Source organism: Aedes aegypti, chromosome 2 (genome assembly GCF_002204515.2).
Source record: "Aedes aegypti strain LVP_AGWG chromosome 2, AaegL5.0 Primary Assembly, whole genome shotgun sequence".
NCBI classification, from domain to species: domain Eukaryota; kingdom Metazoa; phylum Arthropoda; class Insecta; order Diptera; family Culicidae; genus Aedes; species Aedes aegypti.
This window is the reverse complement of record NC_035108.1, coordinates 88,433,429-88,457,386: the sequence shown is the minus strand read 5'-3', so window position 1 is coordinate 88,457,386 and position 23,958 is coordinate 88,433,429. Positions and strand designations below refer to the sequence as shown.

Sequence of the window (23,958 nt, the reverse complement as noted above, 5' to 3'; positions counted from 1 at the left end):
CCTGGGAGAATTCATTGCGATGGAAGCTCAGCCATGTTATACCATGACAAGCGAGCCCGTGTATTGGAAAATATTTCGATCAACCGTTCTCAGCATTCATTTTCCAAGTCAACTAGCCCAATCCCCGCCCAGAAGAAGCACAATCCGCCACGATTGAGCTAGATGTGCTTATTCTGCGCGGCGTGTGAGTCGAGACGAGTCGCTCTCACCTCGGATGACGTGAGACGACTAATGTTAATCAAATGGGAGCGTGTCGACAATTGTCACCTCATTCGACTCGTCTCACCTCACACGCAGCGCAAAATAAGCACGCGAATGCGTCAACTGAAGCCCCAGCGAAGTCCTTCCCGATCTGACCTGCTTGCGACTCGCTTTTGACTGCTCCGTGTTCAATGGGCTGGACGCGAAAGGGCATATGAAGGAGGTACCAGACAAGAATCTCTGTAGTAACTGTTTCCGCAGTGACCACGTTGCTCGCAATTGTCGTTCGAAGTACAACGACATCATTCGATGATCAACTCAGGATCGTCTGTAATGGATAACTTCCAGTGTGGTAGCCTTTTGGACTTTCCAGTGTGGTAACCGTTTTTGCCACTACCCAGATATGTATCGTTGATTCATTTTCCAAGCAGTCCAACACTAGCGCGCTCTTGACAACGGTTGTGCTCTGCAGCTGGAGCGATTTTTGCCTCGATGCGCTTTTCAAGGCTAGAATTACTCCGTCGATGAGCAGCATTGCGAGAACATTGATCAAGAAACGGTTTGCCGCGACCCATCCGGTTGATACGTCGTTCGGATGCCAAAAAACCGCAAGTATGGTCAAATGATAGGAGCATCAAAACCGTCTGCAATTCGCAGGCCGGAGTGGCTGAAGCTGAGATTATCGGAAAATGCCAACGTGAGGACCCAATATCACGATTTTATCTGGGGTTATGCCACTCTGGGTCATATGTATCCTGTTCAGGAAGATGAGGATGCGAGTTCGAAAGCTTGTTATCTTCCACACCACCCTGTCATGAAAGAATCAAGCACCACAACCAAGGCGAGAGTGGTGTTCGACGGGTTTGCGAAGACCAGCTCTGGCTATTCGCTCAACGGTTCTCTCTTAAACATTGTGGATATTGAGAAAATGTATCACCAAGTTTCGATTAATCCAACTGATCGTCTACTTCAGAGAAAACGGTGGCGCTTCAATATGTCTCAATCCATACAAACCTAGAAATTGAGCACGGTGATCCCTACTCGTTTCTCGAAATATCTGTATCGACTTATTAACAGAAAATCGAAACTTTGTGTTGAGAAAAAGCTTTTGATCTTCAAACAAATTTTCAGGCCAGTCATGTTATATGTATGTACCAGCTGTTGCAATACCAAGAAGAAAACTCTGCAGAGAATTCAAAATAAAATTTTGAAAAATGATTTTGAAGCTCATTATTTGGTATAGTACCAATGAGCTACATTGTATTGTATCTTATATTGAAACATTGGAAAAATTCGAAAAATTATTAATAATGTTAAAAAAAAATCGTGTAATGTTTGGAATGATACTTATAAAGGAATTCAGAAAAATAAACCAAAAATCTGGAAGGCACTTGTGTGGAATTTATGTTTACCATTTTATATCCAACTTCGATCATGACAAACAATCGGTTTCAAATAGTAAAAAAATAGTAAATTTTCAAGTTGACCACTATATGAATTACGACCGATTGTATCGACCGGTAAATCAATTACTTAAAACTAATCTAGATGAAATATTTCAACGAGCTAATGATAAAACATCATCCCTTCCTGCCACTCCACCAGTCTCTAATTTCCCCTGTGTATATTAAAATGTGGATTCAATTTTCGTTCCGGTTATCGATCGAAAAAACAATTACGTTTCCTGAATGCACTTCCTTCGTACTTCGACCCAAAAAAGAAAGCTGGAATAATAGATCTATATAGCAGCTGCACAGTTTCTTAAACGACGCACCACAGCAGTACCTACCGAGAACCGAGAACCAACCTATGCACAAGAAGATAAGAGGAAGTTCATTCCGGCAGCAGAGCAAGCACAAGTTCTCGGAAGGACCCACCCGCATAACGAACCAAACACCCGAAAGCACTCCGTAGGTGCCCATTTCTTGTGTGACTTGTGGCCGAATAGGTACTGTGCAAAACCAAAATCCTTCCCAGCAGGTCCGCTCCGAGGCCCCAAGTCCCCCGATCAAGGAGCCTGATGAGTATTGATAAAAACTGAAACACAATTCAGTGAATTATTTAAAAATTTTCATCCGATTTCGACACAGTGTCCAATTCGTGAGATTTTTTAAACTATGATTAATAGTAAATTCAAAGCGATTTTATTGAATCTATCAGTTTCAATACAAATCCTTCTATTCTTGAATGAAAACCATTTAGGTAACATCATAATCTTTAAAGCTCTTTTCGGAATAATGTATAGACAACTGTAACGGCTTTTAGGAAAGATACCGTCAAATTATATGTGCTTTATTGCCTGGAATGGTCTTGAGAAGGGTTCCTTTTTGATAAAATGGATTTGTAATTCCACCGAAAATTCGATGTTTTCGTATTCCACTGCACTTTTCTATTTGTGTGCCAGATTTTCATAATTCTGTATTAATAGGTTTGAACTATTACTCTACTAAATTTTCCTACGCTTATCGTTTCAGACTTAGTATGCGTCGAGGGTCCCCTTCAAACAATCTGACCCGGGCCCTCCGTAGCCCAAATACGGCACTGCTTTCCAGAGACCGTCGGTGACCATAAATATTGTTTGTTAATTAAAATCTAGGATAGATAACTTACCACTAATTACATGTGCATACACACTGGATGATTTGGCCATCGTCGGCACACACGTATAGTTGCCGGTGTCACTCTGCACCGCACGTCTTATCTTTAACCTGGTTTTCGGTGCACGGGTTCAGGATCAGGAGCAGCAGCATCCCCAGGGCAGAAGGGCGCCAAAGTCCGGAGTTGGAGCCGTTATTATTATTATCATTATTTGCGTTATATCCAGGCACAAATTTCCATTCCCGGATGGGGGCGGATATCCGGATGCCACCAGCGGTACACGATGTAAAACAATACCATTTCGGAAAATTACAGCCGAGGTCGGTGATGTATGCACGAGCAGGGGTAAACCAAGAAGCATCCGCAAAGAGAGAAGAAAAAGAAGAACATTAGAAAGCGTCGTAGTGGATGTCGGAGATATGTATAAGAACAATTTGAATGCGAAACCAAGTCGGGGTGTTGAACGCGCTTTGCATACGGACGACAGACAATTTTTGCAGTCCCCAGCAAATAACGAAGGAAGGAAGTGTGCACTCAAATAGTAGTTGTTTGGTGTACGTACACCCACTCTTGAAATGGTGCAAGTTGCTTTATCGCAATAGATAGCGGCTTTAAGACGAAACTGTTTCGATGAGGCTATGTTTTTAATTATTTCGATTTTTCATTTATAACGGAGAAAATTTATCTTTTCATTTTGATTTTGAACCACAGCCTTAAGACAATCGCTAGTTAAATAAAGTCGTAGAGTAAAGTGGGGCAAAAGTTCGAGTGGAGCAAGAGTTTCTTTTCAAGATTTCTAGCTCAATTCAAAACAAAACTTATAAATTTCATGGTGGTTCGAATTCTATTTAAGTAAGAGATTTTCATTCCAAATATCATAAAAATTGATTGAGATTTGGAAAAGTTATGGCTATTTGTTGTTTTTTGACGTGAATATTGTAATTTTCTATCAAACTTTCATTGCATGGAATCAAATGAAGATAAAATCTTTTTCAATATTTTATGTCAGGGCGTTTCTAGGGCTATCATAAGAATGCTTTGAGGTGTATTTGTTTTTGCATAAATGCATGGAAACAGTTTTTGGTCCATAGTGGGGCAAAAGTTCGAATCAGCGGGGCAAAAGTTCGACCCATGTAAAAATTCACGGAAAAATTTGCAAATGGCCTAAAATTCACACATTATCGTCAAAATTAGCTAAATTTGCTTGATCGTGCGAAAAATGTCACCAAAATTTTACATTTCCACTTAGTTTTGCAAAAAACTACTATTTTTGATAATAAATCTTCGAGCTGTTTAGTAGAATACCTATAAGTAGATGAAAAAACCGAATTTAGTACTATACCATTTAATTCCACTAGAGTTTGTATCCTTTGACAGATACGCGTATTTCGACCTCAACTGTAAGGCCGTCTTCAGTGTCGTGTACTAGACTCGACAAGTCGAGTCTAGTACACGACACTGAAGACGGCCTTACAGTTGAGGTCGAAATACGCGTATCTGTCAAAGGATACAAACTCTAGTGGAATTAAATGGTATAGTACTAAATTCGGTTTTTTCATCTACTTACTATTTTTGAGTATATTACAATAAATCCTGTTTTGTGCAATTTTTTTGATGAAAATTTAGTGTGTATTTTTTGGCAAACATAAGTTTACGGCTGGTATAAAGTATGCCTGTCATAAGAGTATCGATGTTTTGTGTTTTAGCCAGCGAACTTTTGCGCCACGCTAGATTCGAACTCTTGTCCCACCGGTGGGGCAAAAGTTCGTTCAAGACAATCAATTTTGAAACTGTTATAACTAAAAATGGATAAATATTTTGACATTAGTTTATTCAGCAAAATTTTAGCCAATATGTTGAGGGTTCACTGTATTGTATTTGTTTTGTTTCAACTGCTATTGTTTTCCTGAAAACTTTGATTATACCACTGAGGTCGAACGTTTGCCCCACCTTAGTCTATACCATAAAAACAAAGAAGAAATTTGGACGTACTAGAAAGTATCGTAATTTGGGGTAACATTGATCAGTTTTTTTTTATTTTTTCTAACGGCGATTTATAATTCAATTGCTGCATGTTTTATATTTTAAAACAAGTAGTGACACATATCGCTTGTGGTTGAAGACCCATTTTTCGCGAAATCGTTTTTCGAGCTGCTGGACAATATAAGCCTCTTTGTGTATCGAATAATTCCTAAATTTATCTGGACTATCATTTGGAAAGGGCCGAACTTTTTTTACCCGCAATTAAGAAACAAAAGAGTGTTCCATGATTTGTGATTATTTTTTGCAAAAAAAAAACTTTTGGAGCCTAAACAAAAATAGTATGATTTTCAAAATTCCAAATTGATTTAAAAAAAAGACTCAAATAGATAATAATGTTAACTACCAACTGTCCATACATCGCGAGGTGGACACTTTGAAGGGAACTAGGGTTTTTGAACTAAAAAATTTACTTATCTGAAATCAATTTTTTTAGCGTGTCATTTCCAAACAAAACTGAACAAGTGAAGGTCAAAATCATCTCAGAATTGAATGACGTTCAATAAGCAAATCAATTTTGTCTATACAGTTTACTTTTAATAATCAGACATTTCATAAAAAGGGGCCTTCATCATTAAATAATATTGCACAATTTGGCTAGACTGCACAGCGTAACATAAATGACATTTTTGCGTGTCTCAAGGATCAAATCATGTGTCTCTAGTAGATTTTGGGTCGCTGAATCTGATGCTTTTCTCAGAAATGTTTCAGCACGTCACAATTTTTAGCTACAGGTACCAAAGTTGTATAAAATACTGGTTTTTTTGATGTTTGCATGAAATTTAAAGTATGATTTATCAATTTTTTTGTGATATAATCTATCAAACATGCTGAATAGGACTTGAACTTTCAATTTGAATACAATTTAGTTGATTTTTAACGATAAAATTTAATTAATTCAATTTTTTTCAACATGCTTGCAGTCTTCATATGAAATTCTTCGTTTTTCTTATATGGCAAAATACAATTATTTTCTGAACCACCAAAAATAACATTTTACCATCGAAAATATTATGAACTTTGTTGATAATCATTTTTTCATACATGAAGTTTGAATTATGAGACAAATTAAGCAAATATATTGCCGTACAAGCTGAAAAACTTGCATGCAAGTTGGCTGAAGAAGTAAAATTTTGCATTTTCAACAGTCAATACCTCGTAAACTAGACGTGACATGATATTTTTGAAAACGGTAATGGACTCTGTAGTAGGCTGATATTGGTCAAATCATGTAAAGTAGGCTAGTCTTAGATTGGGAGAATAAATGTCATTCTTGTTTGTGCACCCAGTATGTGAAGACCTCTTTTCATAGAATACTACATTGGCGACGAGTTTTGCAGCGTTCCCACTGATTCAGTTGTAAATTACCGTCCGATTAACTTTGGGTGTCTAATGGTCAAACAAAATTCCTACTGAGAAGTGAAAGCAGCTGAATATAAGAATAGCGTGTTGTTTGCGCGCGCGGGAAACGGATCGATTTCGGATACCGTAGAAACTAGTCACAATTTCACTCCGTAGAAATCACTTTATTCCGGCAATTAATTAACACTACTATTCGCGGATAAAAACAACTTTATTGCGGACTGAACGGACGAGGACTATATTTCCCGGCGGTCTCAATGTAACTAACTTTATTCTCTTATGTACACGATCAGCTGGCTGCTGAGAGATCAACTGCTCCCAAAAGACTCCTCTCGCATCTCATATTATGTGCTGTCTCGTAACGAATGGGGTAGCTTAAAAGCGTATGACAGACAGGGATCAACAGTATTGCTACCTGTGGAACATGTTTACTACTTCTCATTGCTCTCAATTAACCCTCGCGTAGCCATGCCGGCCGCCTTGAAATCTCGGCGATTTCAAACAACTACCTTCTCCATACTAACTTCTATCTACTCTTTACTACTTTGTTGAATTCACTTTTTACTCTTAATTTACTATTTACACTCTCGGTCGCCGGGTTGACCGTACTCCTACTGCTACTGGTGCTGGACGTATTGTGTTGCTGCTACTTCGGACGATTTCGGATGGTTGCTGGACTTCGATCTGGATTCTGGACGATCCTTGCTGCTGCGGACTTGACTTCTTCTTCCATCTAGGCTGACGGATCTGCTGCTCTTCGACTCTTGGTGGATAAACACGTGCGGTTGGACTTCTGACTTGCTTGACTGGGTGACTTGTTCTCGTCGGTGGTGATTGGTCATCGGTAAGACGAGGCTTCCTCGCCTCGCCGCGGTGGATCTATCAATCATATGAACGAGTGCTTTTTAAACTGAATTACTGGACAAAACAAAGACTTGCCTGGAACGGAGGCCTCCTGGCCTCCGCGGCGCCTCCAGGCGCTGATGATACCTCTACACGTCACAGTGGCGATCGTCGGTACTTGCTAGCAAACTACAAATGTGCTGGTGGAACCATTTCCGATGCGAGACCGTTATTCGAGTTGGCCATACTCGTTGACGACCTCTTCGTTGATTCCGGGAGGACGAATAGCGCTCTTCTACCTCCGTTGCGAGTTCGCACACTCGTACCTCAAATAGCCAAGCGTGTGATTGTGGTCAGCAGGGTTTCGAATTGTGCAGTCTACGACTGCCAAGATGACTGACTTCACGGAACAAAATAATATTGCCGAACTAAGTTCAGCACGACTGCTTCATGCACCGTTCATGCAGAACGTACCACCACCAGAACAAAACAGATTACCTCGATAATTGGAGAGACCGGATCGAATAGTGACTTCCATCGTTTCTTGGGCTTGAAACGAGGACGGAATGTGGCTACGAATGAAAAATGAGCCGATTAACTTTTTGAAATTCCAAACAATACTTAACTTAACTGGTCTGCGGAGGTCTTTCGACCTCCGCCGGTGGAGGAGTCCTAGTTCTCCCCTGATGCGGATTGCATATTGTCGCTGATTGGAAGGATGCAGATCTTCGAGATTGCTCGTTTGTAGCTGCCATCCTTCGTTCGGACTGTCACTACCCGAATGTTTCCGTCTGCTCCAGTGTGTACTTCGGTTATCCGACCCAGAAGCCAACTCAACGGTGGCTGATTCTCCTCCCTCAATACCACCATCGTTCCTATCTTCACGTTGTCACGCTTCTTGGTCCACTTCGTGCGGTTATGCAGGTTGGACAAATATTCGGTCGACCATTTCCTCCACAAAAGTTGCACAAAGTGCTGCACGGTTTGCCATGCAGACAAACGGTTTTCCGGTAGACCATCAAGGTTCGGCTCCGGAATCGCTGCCAACGGACGTTGGATGAGAAAATGGCCCGGTGTTAGTGCCTCGTAATCACTGGGATCGTTGCTGACTGGTGTGAGCGGGCGAGAATTCAAAACTGCCTCGATCTGCGTGAGCAGCGTCTGGAACTCGTCGTACTGTAACGTCCTTGAACCTATCGTTCGTTTCAGCAACGTTTTGAACGATTTTACAGCGCTTTCCCACAATCCTCCAAAACTTGGGGAGCGGGCTAGTATGAAGCGGAACTCAGTGTGGTCTTTCGACGATTCTTGGACCACGGCGTTCTGGAACTGTTGGTTGATGAAAAGCTGCCGTAATTCTGCCATCTCGCGTTTAGCTCCGACGAAATTTCTGCCGTTGTCGCACATGATTAGCGATGGTTTTCCACGTCTAGACGAGAACCGTCTGAGGGAAGCCAGGAATGCCTGCGATGTTTGGTCAGCCACTAACTCCAGGTGGACTGCCTTCGTTACCAGGCAAACGAAAACGACGAAAACATTTCACGGGACGGGCAGAACGCTGGGGGTATTTGACTTGAAACGGTCCACAAAGATCGATGCCGACGCGTTGGAAGGGACTACAAGGCGTAACTCTCTCCGATGGTAGATCGGCCATCAATTGCTCGTGAATCTTCGGCTTGACACGGAAGCAGCGTACACAATCATGGATCACCTTTCGAGCTAGATTTCGGGCGTTTGTCGGCCAGAACTTGCCACGAACGGTCGAAACTAGTAGTTGCTGTCCCGCATGGAACAGATCCCGATGATACTCGGTCATGACAAGCATGGCTAATGGATGGTGATGATCGATGATATACGGATGTTTCCTACTCGACGGAACCTTGGCGTTCCGTAACCGGCCGCCAACGCAAATAATGCCGTCCACCATTTCTGGGTTTAGCGAAGCGATTCGCGAGGAATCTTGAACACTCCGACCACGCGACAGCTCGGTATACTCTTGCGGAAAGGATTCTTGCTGTGCTAAGCGAACTAGCAATCGAAGAGCCTCGTCGCGTTCGACGAGCGTTAGTTGACCTTGCTTGCGATGGTCACGATTCGCACTCCTTGCATTGAAGCAGAACCGTTGTAGGAAAGCTACAAGCTTTACAAGCTCTGTCAGCGAAGACCGTAAACCGAAAATTTCGCTAGGTTCCGTACTGGGCAGTAATGCAGAAATGACTCCCTTTTCTTCCAAGAGCGACGGATGCAGTTCGCTTGTATCTGGCTCAGCTATCGGCCAGTTTGCTCGTTCTTGGAGAAGCCAATGCGGTCCACGCCACCAGAGAGACTCGTACTGCAGCTGCGGGGGTGCCATACCCCGAGAAATGATATCTGCCTCTTTTCCATTCCAGGGACGTGATTCCAGGTACCGCCAACGGTGATGTGCTGGATCTCCGATACTCGGTTGCTGACGAACTCCTTCCATCTGGAGGGAACTGACGATAGCCAGTACTTCACAATCGTGGAATCCGTCCAAAAATGCGACTCCACGGTCATGTGGATGCTGTCGATCACCTTCTCGTAGAGATGTGCGAGTAGTAACGCTGAGGAAAGTTCAAGCCGTGGTGTGGAAAGCGATTTTTTCTTCTTCTTGAGGTTCTCGAGAGGAGCAACTCGAGACTTTGCTGTCAGCAATCGTACGTCTACAGTACCGTCTGCCGCGACGGTTCGAGTATAGATGCACGCACCGTACGCCTTCCTGGATGCATCGCAGAAACCATGCAGTTCTACAGACTCCCGAGAAGTTGTAACGCCAATCCAACGTGGAATCCTTATTCCGTCCAAGCCGATCATATTTCTGCGATTTTCAAGCCATCTTTCTGTCATATCTTCGCTCAACGGACTGTCCCAGCTACATTCCCGTTTCCAGAGTTCCTGAACGAACAACTTTGCTTGAACGATGACTGGGCCGATCAATCCCAAGGGATCGAATAAACGGGAGATATCGAACAGAACTGTCCGCTTCGTTACTGCATCTGATTCATTCCACTTCGGAGTGCTGAAGCGATAGACATCCAAACGTGGTTCCCACTGTAGGCCTAGTGTCTTCACAGTAGAATCGCTTGAATCCAGCGTGAGAATGGTCCGATCGTCGTGTAGATGCTCCGGAACGTGCCGCAGAATTTCTTCGCAATTGGAGTTCCACTTTCTCAGCGTGAAACCTCCGGATTGCATCAAATCCACCATTTCTTCGACGAACTGCTTGCCTTCATCAATCTCGTCCACGCCGGACAGCATATCGTCGACGTAGAAGTCTTCTCTTAGCACGGCGGCTGCCATGGGATGGGACTCCTCTCCTTCTTCCGTCAATTGTTTCAGGCACCTCGTGACAAGATACGGAGCTGAAGCAGTACCGTATGTGACGGTTGTCAACTCAAACGTTCGAATTTCTTCGTCGCTGCTACCTCTCCACACGATCCTCTGGAGCTTTCGATCATGTTTGGAAACTGCAATCATGCGATACATCTTTGCAACATCAGCAACGACGGCGTAACGATGGAGACGGAATCGGAGATTAATATTGATCAACTCGTCTTGTACGACGGGACCGACCATCAACGCATCGTTCAACGAAACTCCTGTTGAGGTTTTGCAGGAGGCATCAAACACCACTCGAAGTTTGGTTGTTGTGCTCTCCGGCTTGAAGACTGCGTGATGGGGGCATATAGTATGCAACTCCCTCGCAGTCCTCGGTGACTTCTACCATGTGTCCCATGTCCAGATATTCTTGGATGAACTCGGAGTACTGGTGCTGCAGTTCGGAGTCCGCTGACAATCTTCGTTCCAAACTATTCAACCGTCTGATCGCAGTAGATCTTGATTCACCCAATTTTTCGATGAGGAAATCCTTCTTCGGCAGAGCAACTACGAATCTTCCCGTATCGTCGCGTACAGTTGTCTTCGCAAAGTTCTCCTCGCAAGCAGATTCTTCCACGGAATGTGTACTGATGGAACGACAAGTTTCAATTTCCCAGAATCTAGTCAGCTGGTCTTGGAGCTCCGCAGTTGAGCAGACGTTGACTATGGAACGGGATCCGCTGATTGGGCAATCCGGCACTCGACCAGAGACGATCCATCCAAAAACGGTATTCTGCAAAGTCGGTCCATTCTCCGTCGCCTTCAGTCGTCCATCGGCCAGCAAATCCAAATAATGTTCTGCTCCGATAATCACGTCCACCGGTCCGGATTCATGGAAGTCTGGATCCGCCAAGAATTCTGTTTCCGGCAGCCTCCATTCCGATGGGCTGAAACTGGAAGTGGGCAACGACACAGTCAGCTTTGGCAAGACGAAAAACTGCATCTCTTCTTCAAACGGAGAAATCATTCGCGACCTTGGAGAAACTTCAGCACTAACTCGCTTGGTGGATACGCTTTGTGCAGACCCAATACCTTGCACGGACAAAAAAGTGGGTGAAACTCGAAATTTGAGCTTGTTCGAGAACTCCTTAGTCATGAGACAGTGTTGGGAGCAAGAATCCAACAAAGCTCGAGCAAGCAGGACATTTCCAAAACGGTCTTTAACTCGTACAAGTGCCGTTGACAAGAGGATGTTGTGTGTAGGTGTCTTGGGTAGTGCAACGTAGTTGTGGCTTGTGCTGGCTTGACTTGTGCTAGGCTGTGGCCTATTGATTTGTGAGTTGGCAGTGTGTGTAGGTGCATTGTTTGATTGAGTGTGTGCTTGTTGGTTCGGTTGCTGTGGGTTGGACTGTTGTTGACGTTGGGGTTGGCTGGCTTCTTGACTTCGCGTTTGCACGGGTGGAACGGAGGATCTTACCGGGTTGAAGTGGAGCATGGTGTGGTGTTTCTGCTGGCAGTGGTGGCAGACACCTTTATCGCATGTTCTTGAGATATGACCAGGATGCAGGCAGTTTCGACACAGCTTGCTTCTCATCACCGCTTCGTTGCGTTCCGTGATCTTCATCTTCTGGAACTTGGTGCAATGGAACGGAGAATGCCAAAACTCGCCGCAAAATGGACATTTGTTGGACATCTTCACCACAGCATGACACACAGCAAACTTCGTCGGACGTTGATCGGAGCTGGTAGACTTCGACGGAGCTATTGACTGCAATACTGCGCACTGGTTGCGCAGGAATGTCACCAAATCCTGATATTTCGGCACTTCTTTGGAGTTATGATGAGCTTCCCATAAACGCAACGTCGCTGTATCGATCCTGGCGCAAAGCATGTAGGCGAGAATGGTACTCCACTGGGCTGTTTGCTCGCCTACCTTGTCCAGCATCTGCAAATTCTTCTCGAACTCGCTGACGAGATGATTCAGTCCGTCATACGACTCCTTCTTGAGTGGTTCCAGCGAAAACAGTGTATCCAAATACGCCTTGACGATGAGTTTCTTATTCTCGTAGCGCTCCAGGAGAACCTTCCACGCAACTTCGTAATTGGCAGCCGAAAGCTCGATGGTATTGATTTCCTTCAGAGCATCTCCCGTAAGCGACGTCCGAAGGTAGGTGAATTTGTCCATCGAGTTCAACTGTCCGTTCAGATGAATCAAGCTGCGGAAGGTGTCGCGAAACATCACCCATTCTCCTAATTTGCCACTAAACGTGGGCAAACTAATTTCGGGCAACTTCACCTTGGAATGCGCTGCGGTTTGATCGGCTGGTATTCCACAGTCGCGCCTGACCGGATCATTGGGTGGAAGCAGTTTGAGCAGGGCCGATTTCACCTTACAGTAGCGGTTTTCAAATTCTTCGGCTACACGGAAGTTTTCCTGCTCACCGGTGTGCGCATCTTTTCTGCCAGAAGAACCCTTCTTCAACAGATCGCTCTCGTCTTCATCCTCCTCTTCTTCCTCTTCGTCTTCCATTAGCAGCTCTATCTTCTCACGTAGCACGAAAAGCTCCAAATACACTTCGTTCAAGCCCTTGAGTCGCACTTCAACTTCACACTCATCACGATCTTTGTCGAAAACGGCCACAAACTTCTCCACGATTGTCACCTTTTGCTGAAGCAAGCGTTCACGCTTCAACAAAGCACGCAAATCACTGGCCATCACTGCACTAGTCAAATCAAATTAAATCACCAAGCACGAATCACTATCACCGGTACACCTTCACTGTGACAGATCTACTCGACGTTCCACGATCGCGTTTAAAGTAGACAGATTTAGAACTGTACAACCCAACGACAGCAGCGAGGGGAGATCAACCACAGAAAAAAGGCAACCAACAGCCCCAAGCGGAACTTCGAGACCAACAGAAAGCGGACACAACTCATGCACCTTGCCAAAGGAAAAAGCTCACATGCATTTACTTGATGTATTCTCAGCCTTGTTTCGGTTGGCCACATGCATCAAGCCACCGTTACACTGTACTTCCCTGAATCTGCAACTCCGATGGCGCCGACGATTTTCTGCAGCACTTTCCTCGATGGCGCTCGATCACTAGCAGCTTTGTTCCTCCTGATTGCGCTCGAATTCCTCCGGCGATGGCGATTTACCGCGTCCAAAATGGCACGAATTCTTCACGCCGACTTTTGTTCACCGGCGGTAGGCAAACTTTCTTCCTCACTTGCACTTAATTTCGCCACCCGCCGTGACGATCAACACTGTACACCGTTCAATTTTTCACTGCGGCTTTTGCGATGTAAATCGCCCACACAGTAGCAAGTTCAATCTTGCACTTTTGCACTGATTTACACAAGCGGGCTTCGTATCCGCAAACCGATCCTGCCGTCCTCGATCCGGCTCGAAGGACCAAAAATGTTTGCGCGCGCGGGAAACGGATCGATTTCGGATACCGTAGAAACTAGTCACAATTTCACTCCGTAGAAATCACTTTATTCCGGCAATTAATTAACACTACTATTCGCGGATAAAAACAACTTTATTGCGGACTGAACGGACGAGGACTATATTTCCCGGCGGTCTCAATGTAACTAACTTTATTCTCTTATGTACACGATCAGCTGGCTGCTGAGAGATCAACTGCTCCCAAAAGACTCCTCTCGCATCTCATATTATGTGCTGTCTCGTAACGAATGGGGTAGCTTAAAAGCGTATGACAGACAGGGATCAACAGTATTGCTACCTGTGGAACATGTTTACTACTTCTCATTGCTCTCAATTAACCCTCGCGTAGCCACGTGTAGAGCAGTGATTCCCAAAGTGGGCGTATTCGCCCCCCTGGGGGCGATTTTCAAGCTCAAGGGGGCGAAAATTTGTAAAACAGAATTTAGGGGGCGAAATATCCAGAAAGGGGGCGAAAAGGTTAACATGGGATTATTTGAAAATAATTACGCACAACCTTTACAGGACACATCTGAAGGCTAATCAATTCCAAAGTTAACAATTTCCAGGAATATTTTACCTTAGATCGATATATCTCCAATCAGGGTTATGATTAGAGTTAACATTATGATAGAATACACTTGATAATTGTCAAACACATGTTATGCATTTAGTTTTTTTCATATCATGTAAGCTTCAAGAATGGTTGGTATTTGAGATTTTCACAAGGTCGGATAATTGGTCACAGATAACATTTAAAACACAACATATTTTGGATGTACTAAACACTTATCTGAGAATTTTTATAACTTTTTGCAAATGCCCAGTATTTTATATAAAGATTTATTCATGTGGGAACTTTGAGGTTAGGAAGCTAATATTTCTTGCATTGGCATCCAGCTTTTTTACAGAGAAAAAATCTAAGTAAGTACCCATTTTGAAGTTTCGGTTGCACCCAGTCTTATCATTCTTATCATTTCTAGTACAAATCATTTAAGAGACATTTTTTTCTTGGTTTTAGAAAAAAATATAGTTGTAGCATTGAAATATGTATTGAAAACATTCTGGATTTTCAACTACGTCAGAAGTTGGCGCCTATGCATATATTACACTTAAATAATTTAAACTGGGCCGAACTTGTATCGAAAACTGATTCAGTAGCCTATAATACACGTAAAACATTGTTAAAATTGCTATTATACATTGAAATCTAGTAAATCATTCCTAATTGTTTTGGGATATCGATATTTAAGAAAATATTTTTAAATGTACATAATAGTTATTGTATCATGATTCTGTAGATAAGCGAGTCGAAGACATTTTTTGACGTACAGCACTTAAATAAAATATTGAAATCACATATAAGGGGGGCGATTCCAGATGAATGTTGGCCTCAAGGGGGCGAAAGTTGAAAAAGTTTGGGAAGCACTGGTGTAGAGTGATCGCAAAAGAAAATATCAGCGTGATCGTTGCTGTTTTTGAGGAGTTTCGACAGAGAAATTTTAACCTTTGAGAAAAACAAGTTGTGGTGATTATCGGAGTGAAAAGATGTATTCGATTTCGTTTTTAGTAATGCCTATTTGTCTAGCGGTAAGTTAAATGAGTATTAATTGTGTTCGAACGGAAGTAATGTTCGTTGGTTTTATGAGAATTCTGAAGTGTCAAAACGTATCCATGGCAACGAAGTTTTGCACTTGTAACAAATGCTGCTGAAGCAACTTGTTTGCTTTGATTGTGATGTGTATTGTATTTCACATTTTGTTGAACCTTACAAGGCGTTAAACCTTATAGATATGAGGAAGGTTTGTTCGCTAGAGACATTAAATGTGCAGCTGGAAAAATATCTCTTTCGAATACTATGTTTAGTTACTATTTTGCTTTGTTGTCGTCATGACTTTTACCAACAATCTTAAACTGATTAGTGTAAAAAATTTGCTGCTTGGAATCAATTGAAACAGCGCTGAATTCGGTTTACTAGATTTCTTTTCGGTTCTTTCTTTAAATACTTTTGGATGTTAATTAATAGCTGAATTACACACGGATTCTTCCAGTTGAACTGGAACTCAAAAATAAAGTAATGAAAAAAGAGTAAAAACATAATTAGGATCTTTAACAGGCAATTGTTAAATTATTATGTAGTAACAACAGGTTAAGATTTAAACTCCAAATTTAAGAATGTGTAGAAGACTACTACAATCATAATTGTATTAGGGTAACGTATATAATTTGGACATGCATATAATTTGGACAGGCTGCTTGTTCTATGCTCATTTACAATGAGATGATGAGGAATTTATGTACGGAAAATCATGTATTGCATTATTAATACACTATGCTACTTAATAATGATGGCCAATTTCATAACAATTACAAATTGGCTTCAAAAATATCAAAACTGTAAATTGTATCAAAAGAACACCTGTGAAACCTACGAATGCAAGAGGATGTATGTTTCAAGAACATACTTTAAACGCAATAATAGCGCTCAGAATAAGCATTCATAAAAAGTTTAAAGGCGGCAATATGATAAAATATGTCTAAAATTGAAGCTAAGTTCATCTAAAATCTTAGCATTAGTATATAATGCATAAATCAGGTGGTGTCCAAAATAGATTACGGTTTTTGTTTCAGTTGATATAATTTGGACATCTGATGAAACGCACTGGAATGTCGCATGCATGCATACTTACAGGCGTATTTCGTGGATCTGATGATATTTGCTTCCATTAAATGAAATTATTGATTATCACTAATATACACATCCAATAAGTGAAAAAATGCATAAGTCACATGTAAACTCTTCAAACATTATGATATGATCGTCCTTTTAAGAAACCATTGAATAGATAGTGAGATAACGCCCCTGTCCAAATTATATTTACATGAGGGTGTCCAAAATGTATATTTGATGTCCGAAATGTATAGCAGACAGGCAATTAAAAAACGCTATTTTGGCACCTATTGTTACAGTTTGTAAGCTTTTTCTCTCCAGAAACTGAGAAAACAATGATACATTAAGCATATAAGTATCATAACATAATAAAATACTAGTATCTAAGACAGTTAATCGATCGCCGTTTCCAGACATATCCTTAGCCTGTCCAAAATACATAATTTACCCTATGCCTATGACACTACTATTTTTCATTGCAATTGAAAACTATTTCCCATAAAAAAAAATATTACATAAAAATGCGAACTTCGTAAAAAAAGCGAATGTGATGTTTACGCATATATTTAGGCGCGTTTTCAAACTTCAAATTCGCTTTGTCGGGTTAAGTATGAATTGTATGGCAGTGATTAGCAAATATTGAACGGAAATAATAGTGTCGCGAGTAACCAATAAACAACTTATCACACATTCAAATTTTCTTAACCAATGAAAAATGACGGAAAGAGAATGAAGAATGAATTTGGATTATCATGTTTTAATATCATAAAAACTATAAAATGTAGTCATCTGTCCAAAAGGCCTAAAATAATATTTATTGCAATAATAACAAGCTGTTGAGCATAAAAATGTGAGTCAATTTGTTCGCAACAATCATACTGAAGATTCAACTTTAATTGGATATTACGATATGTGGTAAGTGAGATATGATCTAAGTAAATAAAAGTATGGTTCTGGTGAGAATTACTTAGATGATTGAGAAGATAGCTGTTATTAAATCATACATAGTCGTTGTGGTATGAGCATTTTATAAAGAACATAAGTTCAAGTCTACTTATAAAAGAAATTGCTTCAAGGAATTATAGGAAATTCGAAGAATTTCAGTCAAATTCCTAATAAAAAAACGTAGGGAATATTTCAAATGTTCTAGTCCGTTTCTGTATCCAAATATAGGGAATAGAGTTATCCTAGTCTATTTGGAGTAGAAATGTTAAAAGGAATGAAGGGGATTACGGATCCTAGTCCATTCTTGTTAACGAAGAGAGCCTTAGAAGGCCAACGAAATCCAAAATGAAGGAGTACGACTCAGTTCATTTGGTATAATATCTAGTCTATCAGAAGATGGAGGAAGCAGGATGAGCTTCAGTCCATCTCAAACGATGATAAAGAGATATGCAAAGCGAGTAGAAATGTTTCAATCAGCAATAGAAAAGACCAGATGTAGGAGATCCGTCTCAGTCCTTCTGGCAATCCAGTCTACTATGAGATGTAGGAAGAAAGTCTTCGGTTCATCTATGGTAAAGGGATATGCATAGGAAATGAAATATTTCAGTCTGCAATAAAGAAGACAAGATGTAGGAGATCTCAGTCCTTCTGACAGTCCAGTCTATCATGAGATGTAGGAAGTAAGTTTTCAGTCCATCTATGGTAAAGGGATACGCGAAGGAAACATAATGTTTCAGGCTGCAATATGAAAGACCAAATGTAGGAGATTTGTCTCAGCCCATTTGGCAGTCCAGTCTACCACGAGATGAAAGTGAAATATATCCAAAGTTTAATGCCCAACGATCCTTTTCATCTTGTGGTAAAGGGAAGCAATTATTTACAATATTTCATATTATGTCTTTAAATCGCCTTTAAATTTTTTATAGATATTTTTCATGGTTTCTGGAGTTGAATATGAGCAAGTATCTAGGATACAATTTATTGGACCTATCGGAAAGTAACAATCAAGAAAGAAAATAGACAACGAATATTACGACTTAAAAAAAAATCGACTGGTAATAAAATATTTGGACCCTAAGTATACTTATCTTAGTCCTATTTCACTTTCTCCTTTTTTTTTAATAAAAAAATAGTGACTTAGCTATTTTTTCATTAAAAAAAAGGAGAAAGTGAAATAGGACTAAGATAAGTATACAATCAATAGTTGTTACCTATATTTTATCTGTGCTATATTGTTCATAAACAATTTCTAATAAATAATTCCATATACATCTAGAGATCAAAACAACACCGCGAATCATGACACTTCAAGATGGAAGAAAAGTGCTTTTATGGAATGCAGATACGTTTGAAATGTGCCTACAAAAAGATTAGATTCAACATAAGAATATCTTAACAGCGCATGTTACCCCATCGGATCACCTGGAACCTCCACAAACTTAAAAGAAGCCGGATGATATCGACCACTATGCAAATAACATTACAGTTTTTATAAGTGCTATTATTTCGATATAATGTATAAAACTTAGGAGAATGTGATTCGTGATTTATTGTGCAAAAATTGAATGATGCCTTTAGGTTCACACAACAAAGTACAATCTAATCAATTAAGAGAAAAGGAGAGATGTAGTAGGCTGATATTGGTCAAATCATGTAAAGTAGGCTAGTCTTAGATTTGGAGAATAAATGTAATTCTTGTTTGTGCACCCAGTATATGAAGACCTCTTTCCATAGAATACTACAGAATCAGCGACCCTTAATTTAGTAAATAGCAGTATTTTGGTGGTTGAGACAAAAACGTGTTCCGCAGTGCTTCCGTTTCACGCATATCTGTTTAGTGATGCATACACTCTTAAAAATAATGAAAATTTCTCATGATGTAAGTGATGAAATGATTTAAAAATGGGTTCTGAAATATGTATTGAAAGAAAAATGTTATTTTACATGATGAAGCACAAGAAAATGATGCCGCTATGATTGACATTTCCCGAATCAGACATCATCGTATTTAAAATGTGTCACAAATTTACGTCATTTGGCTCGCTTCTTTTATGTGCATCCAAAAGACGTAAAATCGCACGATTTTTTCGGAGTTTGTAAGGTTAACATATAATGGATCAAGTAAGCATAAAACTGTAGGCTTCGTGGATCAAGTAAGCATAAAACTGTAGACTTCGTGGCAGTGCGGTTAGCGGCGTCAGTCGTTTAGGCGTATTGTGCCACGAAGCGTGAGTTCGATTCCCGCTCCAGTCGGTGGAAACTTTTCGTCAAACGGAAAATTCATCACTGGGCTACTGGGTGTTCCGTGTTGTCCGTTGCCTAATGTTCGTGAATGTTCAGTCTGTGCAGCCTTTGGCTGAAGACGGTGTAAATTGTCTTTTAACACTGTGAGAAGTTTGTCTATGCGTCGCTTTTCAATACCGTTTGGTCTCAAATTTCAAAACATGACTTATATTCCATACACTCGAATTCTTATAGTGATTTTTCAAGAAAACTACTCTTATTTCTTCACAGAATGATCAATCATTCTATGGTTCAAGTTCTCTACATTAAAAAATTGCGAAAATATAATATCTTACCCTTAAAATTGCCACTGTTTGAAACTTGAGACAAAACGGTATGTCCTTTTAGGTTGATGCCCAAGTCATTTATATTGCCACATTCTACCTATTCACGGCATCATAAAACTAAAGTTGATTTGAACTAGATGCAATCATCTGGTAACTATAGCTAAGAGAATCTATTTAAGTAAAGCTGTTATTATGAATCAAAGTAGTAAATCAAGGTTGAGAGTATAATTCCAGATGATATCGAATTAAACAACCCAACTTATCGGCAACGATGGTGTAAGAAATACATTTTATGGGATGCATGACATGGACATGGACATGAATGATACTATGAGCATTTGTGAGCCATGTCGTGGTTAGGGCTGTACAAATATTAATGTAACAGGGTAGATGTACCAATAGTGGAGGTACTAAGCACGATTGAACTTCTTTTAACCGTATAAATTTGAGGAGCGCAATTAATGTACATGTAATTATCATAATGGTAAGTAATCCACGGCATGTCAGTGAAAAATAATACCTCCACTGTTAGTACACTGTTCCTTTAGTTGCGGTATATTTTTAATTTGTGTTCCTATAGTTGCGGTATCCGTTGTTTTCTTATGGGATCCTCCACTATGGGAGCACTTTACCGCAAGTATTGGTACAAGTAAGAAAAGTTTTAGCAATTTTAGTGACATTTCACAGTTTTAGAGCAATTTGAACGCTCTTTTCAATTATTCCGTGTATCAACAAGCCAATACGTCGATTAGTAGTGTCGGTTCTGTGGCAAATGTAATAAAATCAGTGAAAACGGAACTACCGCAACTATAGGAACACCCACAACTAAGGGAACACTTACCCTACATATTATCGGACCAATTTTATCGATACTATAACCGGTTATCGTAATCCGGGGTCAGATTGATCACTATTTTACAAATTCATTTTATATTATGTTTTGGAATTCAAATAATTTCAAATAAATTTCGACGAATTCAGTACTTCATTGATCTTTATCAGTTTATGCAATCGATTTTTTGTACAACAACATTTGACAATTTCGTTTTAAGGAACTGGGTCGATGATCACCACATTAACAAATCAACGTCAAGAAAATTGTAGTTCGGTCGAACCTTAATCGGGTTGGGGTTCGACCTGTGATTCAGAACAGGTTTCGTCAGTTCCAACCTAGGGTCAAAAACGGATTCGACTTGAAAATGATGCCAAAATTCATACAACTCGTGTACATAATCATTTTAATACAAAATTATACTCATTATATCTGCAAAATACGCCTAAATGTAGGCAATTCTCCTTGAAATTAGCACGTTTTTAAAGAATCAACGGTATTATGAGCACAAAACTAAGCTTGGAATGCAATTTGATTCCAAAAATTAGTTCAGTAGTTAACACTTAAGTTTTCACAACATTTTTAATACTCAAAGTTTACATGTAGGCTTAGACCAGTGGAACTGTATTACTTACACTTTCAAAAACTGTGAATATTTTTATGCAAAACCGACCTTAATAAAAACGAAATAGTTAAAATCGTCATTGGACATCTATTAACTAGAAAACATATAATGTATGTGATGCCAACGAAGCATTCAGCATCCGTGGAAGAAAATGCTTGTTGGTACCGACCTGATCAAATTCACCCCAGTGATCAATTTGCCCCCGAATTACGATATCCTTTTTTCCGATATCGATGAAGCTATTAAGTTTTGATAATTAACACACAATTTATATTTTTTTTTTCGGAAATGAAAAGGATTCAATTTAACTTATGCAACACTTTTCACCTTCAAAGTTATATGGATTAAAAATTTAAGTATTCAGATGAAAAAAAAAAAACATAGCCCAAGGAATCTCACAGTTGTGCTAAGGTCCCAAAATTATTATCAATTTTACATTCCTTTAAAATAAACACATTCTCAGCAAAAAGATTAGAGTCTACAGTGAAGGTTCAAACACATTCTTAAAAGTTTTTTGTCGGTATTTAATTGCTCTTTAGACAAATTTTGCATTTTATTGAGACAAAATTAATGCTAGTTAGTAAGTGCTTCGAATTTTTTTTCGCTTGGAAAAGTTCAACTCTTTTACAAACATGGGTGAGAAAATCTGCGCCTCCATACTATGCAATTTTCATCGTTTTCTAGGCGTCTTTTTTATTTTTATTTTTCAAGATCAAACTCCACTTAAAAGTTATTTAAATAGATAGTATACTCAAAGTCTTTCAACAAAAGTGCTTCCTAGCTTTATGGAATATAGATTTGTGTCAAGAATAAGGGCAAAGTAGGCCGTCATTGAAATTTGTACTGGGCATCGATGATTGCGGTTTATTCGTCTCACGATTGCAAATTAAAGAAAATCACTTGGTCTTGCACTGACATAGCTGAAAGAGTATCAGCACACTTTCTGCATGTAAGCGCAAGTAGTGATACTTTTCTGAATCAATATTACTTATGTTGACTGAGTTATATCACTTTGAAATTGTGAGTTGCAATGACGGGTTACTTAGCCTTAAACTATGTAAAAATGTTTAATGTGATCAATTATGGTTTTCTTGGTAAAAAATAAGTTTACGAAGCCAAATTCATTTGTTTTTGTAGATATATAAATTTTTGATTACACCCGAAGTTGGTTTTACTAATGAAACATCGAATATGTTATCCTAGATATCAAAAATCGACCCGTTGACACGTAGTTTTTTCTTCATGAATTTGACTGCTGAAGTCCAGCAAACATGTTTGAGCAGATTCAGAAATTTTTGAATATACTCAAAATATCATTTGATCAAAAGTCATTCATTTTTTAATATTGTTCGCCTATGAATCAAAATTCAAAGCAATGACAGCTGGTTTTCTCGACAGAAACATGACTGGTGGAGTCTATTGAAAATGTTTGTGCAGAAATATAAATTGGTTTTAATTTTGAAAATTACAAAAACTTAAATTTTTTTTAACTTTTTTGCCAATAATTCAAAATTTATTGCGATGACATCCCGTTTTGTTACCATAAATTTTTCCATAGATATCTGGTGAATATGTTTGGCCATAAACTAAAAATTTTGAGAGCATTCAAAATTTATTTCACTTCAAAAACTACAAAAAAACCCACTTTTATTTTTTTTTTGCCTGCAGATCAAAAATTAAAAACAATAGTTCCGACTCCCACGTTGCTGACAAACAATCTGCAGAAAGCTTTTTTTTCTTGACGAATAATGATATTGTAGGGTAGCTGTACCAGTTATGAACATAGTGGTTCCCTATTTCGCCATACATGATATTGAATGTTTTCACATTTCAAAAGGCTTTGTGTATTTTGGTAGTAAGATATTGGTTGTATTTTTCTTCTTCTTCTTAGCATTACGTCCTCCCTGGAACAGAGCCTGTTTCTTAGCTTAGTATTCTTGCACTTCCACAGTTATTAACTGAGAGCTTTCTTTGCCAAAGTTGCCAAAATGTAAAAGTTATCAAAATGTTACATTTGACCAGATAGGCAACCACTATGACCGCGACTGGTGCACTTCCCCTATTAGTATTTTTGTCGTGGAATGTGTTTTTGTTTGTAGCTGGTAAGAACTGTTAAACTAGAGTAAGTTATGCATCATTGGGATCGGTTTTGTCTGTTGATGTCATACAAATCAAACAAATAAACAAAGACTTGTAACTTTTTGATCATCAATTAGCAATTAGAAGTCTGGTGAAAAATTCTGGGTTGGAGTAGAAAGCTTTTATTTTACACAAAGTTAATTTACTAGAATTACGAAAACAGTATTTTTTGTGCCTGTTAAAAACCAAAACTCAATGCAATGACTTGTGAATTAGTTCCAATACATCTTATGCAAATAAATTAAGATCGAAAAAACAACGTGTCATCGCTTTGAGTTTTGATTCACGGTAAAACATGGATAAATAAGAGGAAATTTGCCAGTTTTTAAGTAAAATCAAATTTGA

The 23,958-nt window shown here is 39.7% G+C and overlaps 1 protein-coding gene across 3 annotated transcripts in view; it reads right to left on the bottom strand.

Annotated features, from left to right (window-relative positions):
• The window catches only part of LOC5571839 (zwei Ig domain protein zig-8), a 372,596-nt gene that overhangs the window by 42,075 nt on the left and 306,563 nt on the right, over nucleotides 1-23,958 (bottom strand). For all 3 annotated transcript variants that reach the window (XM_021841480.1, XM_021841482.1, XM_021841481.1), the window contains one exon: nucleotides 2,812-2,909. In XM_021841480.1, the coding sequence (XP_021697172.1) occupies nucleotides 2,812-2,909 (98 nt within the window). The remainder of the gene's footprint in view (nucleotides 1-2,811; nucleotides 2,910-23,958) is intronic.